Below are 14,198 nucleotides of genomic sequence, written 5' to 3'. Positions count from 1 at the left end.
GGTCACCAACGATCCCAATCGAGGTTGCGGTGGCTAATTTGGACCCTCACTATTTCTCCTATTAAGGGTTTTCTCTCTCTCTTTTTCTTTAATTTTTCTTTAAAATTTTTATTATTTTTACTGAGATGGCGTGACACTATTTGCCACGTAGACACCAATTTCCCTCAAGTCAAAAAAATGGATGAAAAATGATGCAAATGTCTAATTTGACAAGAAAATTAAAATTCGTGCCTATCTTTATCAAAAAATTAAATTCGTGTTAAAATTTTAAAAAAGAGAACAAAGTTAATACTTTTTAGGTGATTAAAGAGGATGGGCTTTACTTTATATCTACTCTTTTTTTTTTACCCCTTTTCCTCTATTCCTGCGGCAGTTGAGGAGTTCCCGAAGGAGAAGATATGTGTATGCCCACAGAAAATCGACCATACTGAGTACCAGTCTCTTCGTATTTTCCTCTTTTCCTCTCCAATAAGTAGGGGCGGAGCTAGGATTTTCATCCAGGAGAGCAAAAATGTTACTTGATATAAATAATACATAAATAATTTTTTCAGGGGGCAAAATACTAATTTTGCATAGTTTTGAGGCAAAATCTTAAAAAACCCAAAGTTCAGGGGGGCGATTGCCCTCCAGCCAATTAACTGGCTCCACCCCTGCCAATAAGCATTTCTCCGAATGTAGTGTACAAAACTCGATGGTCGAACTGGATCGATTAGATATAATATGAACTGTCGATTTCATATAATTTACTAAGAATTCTTTTATTTTCATCAACATGTGTTTCTTTTGTTTTTTTTTTGGGTAGAATAATCAACATGTTTTGATTTTCTTTTCTATGGGAAAAATCATGAATTTTATTTATTTATTTATATTTTTTCCGTGGGTTTTATATCTATTTATTTATTTATCCCGGAAGAAATAAATAAGTTCATGACTTTTTGTTGGAAATCAATGCTATTCACACCATATTGAAATATATAAGATGGAAAATTCAGTTGCAGCAAATAACAGAAGCAATTCAAGCAAAGACTGTTGCTCTAAGTCATGAATATTAATGTTGACATTATCCGTGTCGAAGTCGAAGTTCATTAATCCGAAATCATCATGGACAACTTTGTGACAGTGGGTCATGAATACAGGATTTGTGTTAAATGTTGTTGAAACACCAGAATTTTCCTCATGGAACAATAACTGATACAAATCATTGTTTGCTGCAATGGGAAGCTCGAGCTCTGCCTCATCATGATTAGTTGTCGAAGGTCTCGCTTCCGAGATTGAATCATTTAAGCTCGGTTCGGGTCTCTCCTGATCATGGCTTCTAATGGTGACCCAATCCGCCGTGTCGGTCCAATCAGGCATGACGGTAATCGAGCCGGTAATCCCATTCAGTCTCATGATCCTCTTACCAGCAGAAGCTGAATCAGTCTCGCTGTACGCCCCGACATTCGGACTAGTTTCAAGGTCTAGTTCCGACGCCATCCCTTCAGTCAAATCCCAGAATCGTCGATCCAGGACCCCGATAGGAGAATCCATGTCGAGCCTGCCTACCTTGGCTGAACGATCCCACCCGAAAAGAAATGGATGGCCGAGCAACTGCTCTGCCGTCTGCCTCTGCCTCGGGTCTCTGCTCAGGCACTTGTTGAGGAAGTCGTGAGCATCCTCAGACAACCAAGCAGGGATCTCAGGAACGTCCTCGGAGAAGCCGATCCGGTAAAGAAGGGACACCAGGTCGGACACATTAGTCCACGGACTGGCCCCAGCGACCATCTCGATGATCAAGCACCCGAGAGCCCATACATCAGCCCCGAACCCCTGCTCCTCGCCCCGAGCAACCTCCGGGGCCATAAACATCGGGGTGCCCAAAAAATTCACGAGAGCACCCCGAGTCGGGTTTCTCCCAATCAACTTTGCGCAACCGAAGTCTGCGATCTTTGGACCGTTCTCCCCGATGAGCACATTCTGAGCTTTCAAGTCGCAGTGAGCTATCCCATTCCTGTGGAGGTAGCTTAGGCCTTCCACGATCCGGCCCGCGAAGGACCGGACTGTTGGCTCATCGAGGAATCCCCCGCGCTGGACGATAAGCTCCCGGAGCGTGCCTCCCGGCATATACTCCATCCAGAGGTTGTAGAGAGACTTGCCATCCTCCCTTGTGATGTCAAAGCCCAAGTAGTTGACTATGTAGGGAGAGCTTAACTTGGACAGAATAGACTGCTCCCTTTGCAAGGGGAGGGAGTGGGAGAGCTCGGCCGACTTCACCGCAAAGAGGCACCCGGGGATGTTTGTGGCGGAGGCTAAAGAGACGGCGGCGGTGGAGCCTCGGCCAATGGTCGGCCCTCGAGTCCATTCCATGGAGAAGAAAGCAATGGATGATGAAGTTTGAGAGAGGATATGTTTGAAGGTGGTTGAAGTCTTGGAGGGTGCAGGGGTCAATATTTATATGGGAATTTAAAGTCAACGGGGTCTTGGGGAAGAAAGAGGGACATGTGAACGGTACATTCACTACATATTCTCTTTTTAACCTACGAGACTCGCGTTCACATTAGAAACGCGGAGCCTTAAATATCACGACAATACCATCGGTAAGAATCAAGAAGACACGCCAATCATTAGGCAAAACTATCACTCTCTCCACCGAGAAAAAGAAAAAAGTAAATTTATTGCCGACTTCCTTTCAGATCATAAGATGAATATAATGTGATATGGATTTATCAACGACCGTAGAGTTAAATTATATTTGATGTAAGAGATGATTATGGAGGGATGTCCGGGAACCTAATGAATGAAAACCGAATTTGATCGGAATCATCGTGTGGCAGTTTCGTGAAAGAGTCAAGGGAGACCGTAATATTTTTCCTCCTTGACAGTGTTCACGCGGACGACGAAGAGTCCTTTCGGCGGTTAGAGGATGACACGTGGCGGGAGAAGGGAGGGGTTGACGAGATTTCTTCTCTTTCTTCAGCGGCCGACGGCGACCGTAGGCGATAAAGGACGGGGGGTTGGTGACGACGGCGGCGGCGGTCAAGGGAGAGAGAAGGAAGCCGTCCACATGACTCCACGTGCGCACGTGCCGTGATTAGAGGTTTACGGCGGGCCGGGGACGGAGATTAGCCCGGTCCGGCCCAACATTAATTAATCTCCTAATCATTTGCCAAATCTTTCCACCCAATCAATGGAATATCCGCAGCCGATTCGCATTTGTCAGGGCATCTCCGTTCCTCATTTTATTTTAACACGAGATCCGTCTACAGATTGCAAGGATATATGTGCTTAATCGCTGAATACTGAAAGCACTTCATTCTTCGATAAGCAACGAAGCCCATATCTAATCGATAGGCGAGCAAGGGATCAACAGAGGCCCCTTCGTTTGGTCCCATCTTCGCTCGGCGTTCGATGACCACGATCCATAAAAGCTAAGCCTCACGGTCGGTCGATGAGGTTGTAGAATAACTCGCATCCCAGATAGGAGATTATAAATTGATTTGCTTGATTATCTAATAGACGGTCTAAATTATATTCGCCTAAGCCTATGGGAGGGTTGAGTGAAAGCTACGGATAAATGGGTTATAGCCTATGGGATTCTTTGCACCAGAGAAGGGCCGAATCCAATGCATGGTGATAGAGTCAACTACGTACATAATGTACGTACGTAAAGACATATATATATACACATATATATTATATCAACTCTATATTCTATAAGAACCGTCAGAATAATTTAGCCTTAGACTTCAATCAAAACTGCAAGATTCAGATCCACAGGCTGTTATTTCACATCATTTCGAATAAAAATGAGAGACCTCCATTTAATTTATCATATGGTTTTTCATTTCAACGAGCACAGATTGTTCAGTTTTTTTTTTTTTTCCCTTCTCAGTGAAGATATCGTAAAAAATGTTCTCTCTTGCCCGAAAAACTGCACAGAAGTAAAACAGAGGGACTTAAAAGTCATATCCCCCACCACGAGCACATGCTCAGCCAAAACATAGTAGTAAAATTTGAATTTACATCTCCACGCAACTTTAGTCGAGTCATATGTCGATTGACATCGCCCGAACCCGACACAGATTGTCTAGTGAGAGATCTTGAGTAAGTCTGTGAAGCCCGCCTAACTCCAAAAGAAACAACTGAATAGCACTTCCTGGTTTAGCAGGGTCGTGTTGCAGCATCTTACAGAGCCCGTTATCTTTCACAGAGCTGGGGAAACTGGAGCTGACAAACCCTGAATGGGATGCGAGCACAATGTATGGGTTGAGACCACGCTACGATACCTGAACGTGAATTGAACAGAATTACAACAGTTATCCAGGAAGCAAAAAGAATAGGGAATGTCGCACATGATGTTGTGAGCTCCTCTCGACAGGCATGTCTAAGCGCATGAACTAATCCAGGAAGGAAGTTTTAGGACTCACCTGCAAACTATGATGCTCGACTTCTCATAAAAAATAAACGGTCATTGGCATAGCTGAGGCGATGTTGAATATGAATCCATGAGGTTGATTGTGGACTTCAGATATCTGTCTTTAGCGCCCAATCCCCTCCTGGCCATCTCCAAAAGTTCGAAGCAAATTGCAGATATCTCACAACTCATCTGCCAAATGATGGAGCCAGGACATAAGTGAGCGACAGAGCTTTCGTATGGATTTTGTTAACCATAGATATGACCTGAGTAATTTTACAAAAACCTACTTTGAAGGACAAAGCAATACAGTTGCAAGCTTCGAGCGCCATGCTTCCACGGGCCACCTTGTTTGTGGCACAAATTGTCAGCACGAGAGCATCATTCCATTGAGTTTTATTAATTGAAGAATAAAAGCCACAACTTACCGGAGAAGGCTCTTGCTTAATGGCATCAACTAGCTTCCGGACAACTTCCTCAGAGAATGATACCAACTCCCCGAAATAAGCCGAGTTGCCGTAAAATAGAATGTCATTACTTGGAATCTGGTAGAAAGGAATTGAAAGTTGTTACTCGAGTAGCCAGATAAAGACAGCTGTCAACACTTCAAAGTGCTCTCATGTGCGATCAGCCCCAGGCAGGTCGTGCTTGTTTGATCATTAAAAAAAATTGAGAAGCCATTCGCTCATTATTTTCATTATTGATAGATTACCTATTGTGACTACTAAAATCCAATTCTGAGTAAAGAAGGGATAAACTTGTATACCCCAGATTTACTTGCATGATACGGGAGATTCTTTTGGGACAGTGTTGCTGACAATGAAATCATTGCACAACATATCCTCGCTCTCATCCTAGGAGTCATCCTACAAAGATAAGAGTTGAAAACAATAATCGACAAGAAATAGGCTTCAGCAATAAAACGCGAACCAAAGGCTCACCATGATTGAGAATTGAGGAGTGCAAACAGGCTTTTTGGAGTATATACAGCCCCTTTTTCAGGATTACCTTCAACAAGAAAATTATGTCCGATCAAATGTTAATTTCTAGATAATGGAATTGGAGTTATACAAGGAAAGCTGCAGATCCATTCTGTTACGAGCATTCATCTTTTCGATAATTAAACCTTGAAAATTTAATTGAGAACAGAATGTTGGACAGAAATTCAAATCGTAAGCAGCAAGTAACACAACATGTTACTTTAGACAAAGTAAAGGGTGAAGTTAGGCATCCATGGAAATATCGATACGAGAGTTCATTACCTGGAAGTATAATCAGGAAACCACATATTTTCTGGAGAAAGTTCAGAGTTTCATCAGCATCTGTAGGCCCTCGTGAAACTGTTCATATTATCAGCAAAATAACATCAAATTAGAATATCTAGAATTAGTTCACCTTGATAGATGGCAATACAGATTTATGTCTTAGCATATATCCATAATGGATCGATGATAAAATTGACTAAAACAAATCACACTTATTATACTAGCATGTTGCAAAATCTGATACCACATGCTTTACTATCAAATCACTTTTAACAACCAAAAAACACCAACTTCACTGTATGATATAAATCCACTAAATATAGTGAAAATTCTAACAGGAACAACAAAAAATTATTTATTTATTTATAGTACAACTAAAGATCTATTGAAACAGCGTATCAAGAAATTCCATCAAAGGAAAAACTAACCATCCACCAAGTCCACAGACTGCATGCAGCTAATCGCAGACTGAACGAGTCCATCTGAATGTGAAACCAAACCACCCAGCAAAGCAACCTTACAAGTCAAAACAAAATAAGTACATATCTGAAGGTTAACACGCAGCAGAAATACGTAATAGTGAAAAAACAATTACATACCTCTGCAGTCTCAAGATAAAGCTTCAACTGCCTCACGAGGGCTGTAACAGAAGATATAGTAACTTCACTAAATGCTATGCAAGATTTTAAAAAGTCCAGATGATTCTTCCTCTCGATCAAGGCCTTAACTGCCAAAGAATTGCTAGAATGAACAAGAGTTTCCTGCATGTAAAATAAAAACCGAACCATATCACAAGAATTATTGTTTATAGATCAACAACTATAAATTTAAGATATTACCAAGGAGAATTAAAGTATAGCTTGAAACTAAACTTGCACATAAGCTGCACTCTTTCTAGTATTAATATAAATTCTCAAGGTATCTTTATTTCATCATCATAGAGAATAGGGAGAACTTTGATCTTTCAACGGTAATATACCGAATAAAGACTCAGTCAATTTCTAGTTCGAGGGTATCCAGTTTAGATATGAGTATTAAATGCACACCTTAAGTTCATTTGTGCTACCAAAAGCTCGACGGCATTCAACTAAGAATGCCAAATGCCGTTCTCTGTCTGCACCATAGCTGACCTGATCACATACAGCAGCTATAACTATCAAGATATTACGATAACCAATATGTGTTCGCAACACCTTAGTTTTATGACCTGTTACCTTATCAATAAATCGAGAGATCATTCGGGCAGGCTGCTGAAGATCCTCATCTCTCACATTTACTTGATCTATACTATCATTTAGAGCTTGAGAAACTTCAAAAAGCAATTGAATGGTAGTTGGATCGCATATTAATCCTCCCCTAAGCAACAATGAAAGCAGTTCAACAGTAAAAATAAATTGAAAAATAATCTCTCGTGCAAAAAATAAAATCTCAGATAGCCCATGGTAAGGCGGCCATACCTTGTTGCCTTATCAAGTATGTGCATGTTGACAATCATCCTTGACCTTCCATACATCATATCCAATATCTCGAGAAAATGGTTCTACAAACATAGTAATTTTTCTTAATAAAAAATTAACTAAAAAAACAACCATGAAAGAATTACTGCTATATTTTATGCTTCCACTGCAACATGTCAAATGGCAAGATATGTAAACAAAGTGGAGAGAAGCTTGACAGAAGTTCAAGAGAAGAATACCAGAGAAAATATATCTTCTAGGTTCTTAAAATGTGAAAGAAGCTTCACCAGAATGGATTGCAAGCATGCAAGTTCATCTCCAACCATTCCCTTATTGCATATCCGTTTTGAAATACCATCTAAAATCTTCACAAGATGATCATCCTGGATTAAACATAAAGGGAGGAGAAAAGCAAGCATGACAGACTGCAATCAAAGCAATATACATGACAAAAGACTCTTATTTCATCAAGAGTATAAAATCGATAATGTTAACTACTATCTGGTGGACAAGAATATGGCAAACTAGAGAAGCAATATGCTCTAGAGACAAATCACCAAGAATCCATCTCAGGATTGACACATGATTGATTGGAAATAGACTATAATATGCAGAGGAACAAAATTGAGAAACATCATGAAGGCTAGAGCTCAGAAAAATACAAGGAAGGCAAAAGCACTAGCCCCACTAATTCTGGGACCCACTTTTTGGCCTTTAGATTGGAATTATTTTTCATTAACTGATAACAACAGGACATATATAAAATCAAAATTAACAATTACCATATGATTTTGAAAAATAAGATCCACATAAGCATCCACAACCTTCAGGTACTCATCAAGCATATCCTTCTGAGAAACAACCTGGTATTAAATACTTGTTAGCCAGGGCATGTATACCAAGTAAAACGGTAGAGACCTTAATAGTTTCCAGATATCATGATACAAACCAACTTCAGCTAGCCACCTTCACAAGTTTTCCCCAGCAAATAGATGTAGATCAACCTAAAAACCCGAGTAATTCCAACATGCACCATAGCAGGCTAGATCCAGATTCCATGCCCACAGAACATATGATAGGCAAATACCTTTAGGCGAGCATGTCATGGAAATATAGAAAGACACATACCCTGATAACTCGATCAACCACAGTGACTATGTGCAATGAATATTTACTTTCGGAGAGCCGGAACCCAAGTAACCTGTAATTTAAGCACTGCAACCAAAAGTCAAGAAACAAAGCAACTGAATTGCAAACCAGAATTGTAAATTGCATATATATATGCAAATCTCATGGCGCACCATCAATACCTGATCTAAAGTATAATCATTGCAGCATTCTATCAGATTGATGATATCTATTGTCTTAGAATTGACCATGTCAACTGGAAGCTCCTTGATAAGATTATGAACAATGATTGAAATAGATGGGTTACTGCCATGAGCCTCAGTGTTTCCAAGCCCAAATTCAACAACTGCGCTCTCCAATAGCTTCTGAAATGAAGGAAAGGAGATTGTACCATTGTTATCAGAAACGAATCAATTGATGATAACATCTACATGATAAATCTCATCAATTCTATTCTAAGTATTAAACTGATAGTTGATCATTTAAGAAAAAAGTTTGTTCACATAAGCAATTTGAGATTAAAAAGAAAATTAATATCCACCTTTAGCACAAGTGCATCCAAAAGAACTTAATGCATTATTAGTCCATAAAGGTCATATAAACAATGGCTATCAATGCTTTCCCTAGACGTGTGATGTCCCAAAAAATAAATGCAAAATTTTCTTTGGCTATATCAGGTGAGAAAGAAGTTATCACATTATTACCAGAGATGCATCCTGAAAAATGTGCCGCATAATATATTCAATAGATGGCTCCATCAAACTGACAAGTGATTTTCTGCGGTCCTTTGAACTTTCCTGACTGCCTTCTCTCAGTGACATGGAATGCATCAGTAAGTGTTTGGTGTCATTAATACATCTGATAAGACTCCCTGTTGCAATACTATCACAAAAATACAATTTATTATATAGAATGGAAAAATAATATGGAACAGAAACCTGAGTTCATGGAACAGACATGGCAGTGAAAAGCTAAATGCAAGGAAGAAAGAATCTGCCAATCCATAGCTATCAGAGGAGATGCAATACCCAAGCTCATGAAAGTTGTTGCAATTGCAGTCAGATTTAAAAGCATCAGAACATGGATCAACATCTTTTTTCACAGGGATGCTCTTTTCCTTTCATTAGTAGAAAAGCGGAGTGTGCATGCACATGGCACCACATGCGTTCCAAATATAGGTTCTTTAGGACTGTCCACATAAACTTGAACATACGAGGAAAATCAAATTTAAAACGTCAGGGAGCAAGGGTCTTTTTTTTTTTAATTGATAAACAAAGAATTTTGAATTTACATCAGTAATTTCTTATTAGACTTTACCCTCAATCCTGATGATGCAATAGAGACGAGATGAATCATGCCTGTATCAACTGAGGGCAATTTCTGTGCACAACGGGCTATGTATAGGCGGCAATAAGAACATGCCAATGGATCTGCTACTCCTCGTGCCATCATAACCAATCGTTGAATACTGTCAATCGGTTGATCAACCAGAAATCGCCAACAAGGTAACAGCGCCAACTCCAAATAACTGCAACATGGGGAAATTTTTTAATAATATTATAAAATAACAGAGTCACATACTGGACTGATATATTATCCAAAAAGCTAAGCCTCAGGTAATAAGACAAGCCAATTGTTCAAGCTGCTCTGAGATCTGTCTAGATAGAAACTGTCTGATTATTTATGGAAAGAAAATGTCATTTACAACAACAGAAAACCTAAATAATGACCGTGGAGTTAAAGAAGCCAATTTATTTGGCACGGACTTATTTATCTTTAAAGTGATGCTAGAACTCCTTCAATTTATCCAATTTAATACCAACCAATAGATTTAGGAACCGACACCCATTGAATTATATAGAACATATACTGGTTATACAGAAAGTTTACATTATTATTATCATGGCATGCCAAGCCTTTACATATAGAGAAAGTTCACACTAAATCCTTATAAGAAAAAGAAAACCAACATACATCCGTGGAAGAAGCTCCTTCACGGAACCAATTTTGCAGAACCAGTTGTTACAAGTTTCTTTGGCATCAAGACCAACATCGTCTGCTCGGAAACTTGCTGCATAATTCACACAAAGATCTCAGGCATATTACCTAGCTACTGCTGTCAAAAACAATGATACGGCGCAAAATGGATTTAGGCAGAAAAGTGAGACTTTGACCAGGTAATGAGCAGAGGAAAGTTCCATCTTCAGCATATTCAGCCTTTTGCTTTACACGCTCCCATACCATATCACCGAGCATTTCCATTATATCTGTAGCAAGAACAAAGAGAGTAGGATAAAACTGCCCGACTGAGGTATCTGTTAGAAGCTTAGCGACCTGCATATCAGAATGATTAATCTCAGAATCCACCCATACAATAAAACAAAACGTTCAAAACATTTTGCATGCAAACGGCTTCCAGTTCACTCGAGAACTATACTCCTTTTAGAAGAAATACTGCAGTTATAATGTCTCAATAAAAATAATTATCTCAGAAACCAGCACGAGCTAAAAGCTACAGTCATGCATTGAATATTTCCTATGCAGAATGATTGGATATAGATAATAAATTAGGATTATCTTGAAAAATAGCCAACATTTCACCTTGATGGCCAGCTTCAACGATGTCACACGATCGCCAGATTGCCATGCATCGGCAAATTTCTCTTTGAACTCCTTTAATCGTGAGATGTACTCCTGACGAGCTATTGATCTGATACCTTCTTCAGAAAACTTTTGCGAATCATCCAATTCGTCGGGGTCGGTGCTCATAGACAGTTTCTCATATCCTGCAATGTCATGACACAGGACAATGATGACAATATACACCATCCATCAAAAGCTAAAAGAACACATTTAAGCTTGTTTAGCTGTAATAGGCATTGCCTGCGATAAAAGCAAAACGAGTTGGAAAGGGTGATAGGAGCAGAAGCAAATATATCAATACACCAATCACCAAGAGAGCGAAGAGGGAAAGAGGAAAAAAAGTACACATTACCTTTGCCACTTCTCAATATTCCATCAGACATCTGCAATAAAGGACAGGGAGTTGTATAACACTCAAAGAACTAAAACAGAACACTGCAACTACCCAGTGAAACAAAATAGCATTTTTGTTGCATAAAGTAGTATAAAGCACAAGACACAATCACAAAATATACTTCTATGAGTTGCTCTTTTAACATCAATAGAAGAAACAGAACATGCGACCAAGAAAAAAGGAGACCTCCTGCTGCATCAAAATATTCATAAAGCAACTTATAACCCAACAGAATTGATGCTATAAGGAAGACAAAGAACATTATTCTTTCATCAGTGAACAAGAAAGGCCCGTCATTGTGATGTAAAAGAATTAATTAATATTTTATTATGACTGTAGAAAAGGTAGATTGTGGATAATTTTCTCCTGAGCAATAACCATATTGTTTGAAGCCGTGAAAAATATTCTTCATGAAAGGTTCATATATCTGGACACAAAAAAAGGGGGGAGGGGGGGGGGGGATCACGCGAGGGTTGATCATTTCCTTGAAATGTATCACTCATAAATGTTTTTAAAAAATCAGATATTTTCTTTAGGACGGTGCAAAAAAGATGTATGACTTCTTCTAGATCGTCCCAGATAGAGACGATATCAATCAAGGAAAACATCTAGAAAACTTTGAACAAGAAATCAATTCACACTTTTCCTATTAATATTTTGAGATACTAATGAGAAAGCAGTTAAAATGATAGCTGTTGCCGCTGACACATCTATAAGTGCCTCTGCCATGCAGGAGAGTGACAGAGCAGAGCACCTACCGCAGAAATCGACACCATTTTGGAGACAGGAAACCTCTGCATTAGGAATCTCTTGAAAGAGGTCCATTCCCTCTTTGCATTTTCTTGCCCAGGAACTTCAGTAGACACCACTACAGAAGGATGACCAATATCGTCTTCGGTATCAAGTGAGCCAACAACATTTGAATTTGGCTCTCGCAAGGGATCAAAAAATTCTTCTCCTTTGTCCTCTACTATGTCAACCTGGATTCATGCATCATAGGGATCCGCCATGTGAGAAATCGAAGACAAAATTTACAAGACAAAATAACAAGACCAGCAACTATGTATCACTGCACACGATAGATACAAATATCACCCATAAACCCAATCAGTTGGCAGCTAAATCTTTTACAGAAACTGAAATTCCAACGTTCCCTATTAGCACTGCTATTCCCTTCACTGATTGATCCTCCTAATCCTGCTGCTATCCTCCCAGGCCAGATCAACTGAGGAATTATTTCCTTTAAGGGGGAAAAGGAAAAAGGGCATCTAGAACCTAACACGGCCCGTTCCAAATTTTTCTGACTCACAGAAATCCTATCCCGGAAGGCCGCATACCAAATAGGCCAAGTTTCTTTCTCTTGCAGTCTCCACTAACACACCTGTATATTTGAATATGTCCACCATCTTTTTGCAGTCAAATTATATTACACTCGATTTAGAAATATAAGAATTCATGGGAGAACAATCTTGGCTAAGATCAATCAGATTTTCACAAATGCAAATCTCCCGAGAGCCCTGGACCAGGAACCGGCTCAACCGAGTCCCCGAATTTCTAAAGAAACGGGCTAACATCCCTTAAATCATTCATTTAACCTCTTCAACTTGGCACCTTCTCAATTCAGCCACTTGCTTTGTCCTGTCCTATTTCCTTTTAACAGTACTACAATTCTTGCCTGTTGGACACCGGAAGGAGGAACCACAACTAAACAAAAAGTTCCATCCTTTTCCATAGAGCTCAATCTCTGCAACCATATATATGCCTCTTCCATGTCCAAATTCCGAAGTTTCCACATCATTCTGAAACAATCGACCCGAGTAAGCTAGAAATCAAAATTCCAACACCAATTGGATCCAAATTGCAAGCAAACACGATTATGGCAGCAATCCTGCCCAAGAAGATCATGGGGCACAAGAAAAAAAAAAGGGAACTTTCTGATATCCGAACAGACGATCACTGTCAGTCAGTAAAAAAAAAAAAAAACAGCAGTTTTGACATCCGAGAAAGTTTCTGAGACAGCTGAAGACCTGGGGATGAGACACGGCCGGAGCAGAAAGAGGGTCACCGTCTGCCCGCTTGCGGGGAAGCGCGTGAGCTTCACTCTCTGCTTTGTAATCTCGAGCTCGGAACTCCATGGCACCAAGTTTCCGGGCTTCCCCCTCTCGCCCCCTCCCCCGGGATGGATGAATACTGTGCCCCGGTTAAAAACAAAAAGTACACTTTGCACCCTCAATTTTTCCTTTCTACCACTTCGCAACCTTCAAGTTTCCATGATGTCAATTTGCACCCTGTATTTTTTAAATATTTAGATGACTTTGTATTTTCCACCTTGAAGTTTGCATATCATCAATTTGAACCCTAAATTTTGAAATTGTTGGTATTTTATCCTTATTGTTTGCGGGAACCACGAAGCCGTAAAGTGGCATATAATACTGAAAATACTAAAGTGAAAAGTCATAAGATAAGACAATATTTATTCTGCTAGTATTTACATCTAATAAAGGAAAAAAAAAAGAAGAAGAAGGAATAAAGGGTAGTTGTTCATTAGATTGATTACCTGGTAAAGCCTAAGGTAGGAATATTGTGAAGTAAATAGCTTTCTATTAGGACCACTTATTATGACCATGGCAAGCTCAAAAGAGGCTGAAAGGTGATTCGCATGGGCGGTCCATGATCACACAGACTCGGTTCATAGTCTTGATAATGAGGTCAAAATCGATACATGCCAACACATTAATTTGCGGAACTCTCTTTTACGAGCTATACAAGTCCGATGTGAGATTGCAGATCGAATTTTCCTGAAAATATTAAGATGGTTGAGAGGTGCATATGATGTACATCCAACACACGTAGTCTAGCACTCGCGCAATGTATGCGTAATTCGGGCTTAACCACATATTCAGGCACTGGAAGCTGTT

The 14,198-nt window shown here is 39.6% G+C and overlaps 2 protein-coding genes across 3 annotated transcripts; both read right to left on the bottom strand.

The window, feature by feature from the left end:
* Window positions 1-943: 943 nt before the first annotated feature.
* On the bottom strand, window positions 944-2,418 carry LOC116196381 (mitogen-activated protein kinase kinase kinase 18-like). Its single transcript, XM_031526072.1, has one exon. The coding sequence runs from the start codon at window positions 2,344-2,346 to the stop codon at window positions 952-954; it is 1,395 nt and encodes a 464-aa protein (XP_031381932.1). The 5' UTR covers window positions 2,347-2,418; the 3' UTR covers window positions 944-951.
* A 1,345-nt stretch (window positions 2,419-3,763) lies between these two features.
* LOC116214765 (VPS35 endosomal protein sorting factor-like) lies at window positions 3,764-13,463 on the bottom strand. 2 transcript variants are annotated; one of them, XM_031550224.1, is made up of 25 exons: window positions 13,308-13,434; window positions 12,956-13,079; window positions 12,039-12,260; window positions 11,239-11,269; window positions 10,845-11,029; window positions 10,418-10,577; window positions 10,218-10,314; window positions 9,602-9,771; window positions 8,948-9,114; window positions 8,426-8,608; window positions 8,244-8,330; window positions 7,898-7,978; window positions 7,355-7,498; window positions 7,116-7,198; window positions 6,873-7,014; window positions 6,705-6,788; window positions 6,258-6,419; window positions 6,087-6,174; window positions 5,656-5,733; window positions 5,335-5,401; window positions 5,160-5,259; window positions 4,822-4,938; window positions 4,684-4,740; window positions 4,407-4,585; window positions 3,764-4,265 (listed from the first exon to the last, which is right to left on the bottom strand). In XM_031550224.1, exons 2-24 carry the CDS (start codon window positions 13,076-13,078, stop codon window positions 4,448-4,450), a joined length of 2,766 nt encoding a protein of 921 aa, XP_031406084.1. In that variant the 5' UTR covers window position 13,079; window positions 13,308-13,434; the 3' UTR covers window positions 3,764-4,265; window positions 4,407-4,447. The 2 variants fall into 2 exon arrangements, with proteins under 2 accessions (XP_031406084.1, XP_031406092.1); XM_031550232.1 differs by lacking the exon at window positions 12,956-13,079 and having other exon boundaries at window positions 13,308-13,463.
* Window positions 13,464-14,198: the final 735 nt, after the last annotated feature.

This window comes from Punica granatum, chromosome 1 (genome assembly GCF_007655135.1).
Source record: "Punica granatum isolate Tunisia-2019 chromosome 1, ASM765513v2, whole genome shotgun sequence".
NCBI lineage: Eukaryota > Viridiplantae > Streptophyta > Magnoliopsida > Myrtales > Lythraceae > Punica > Punica granatum.
Note: the sequence above shows the minus strand (reverse complement) of the source record. Positions and strands in the feature narration are given on the sequence as shown.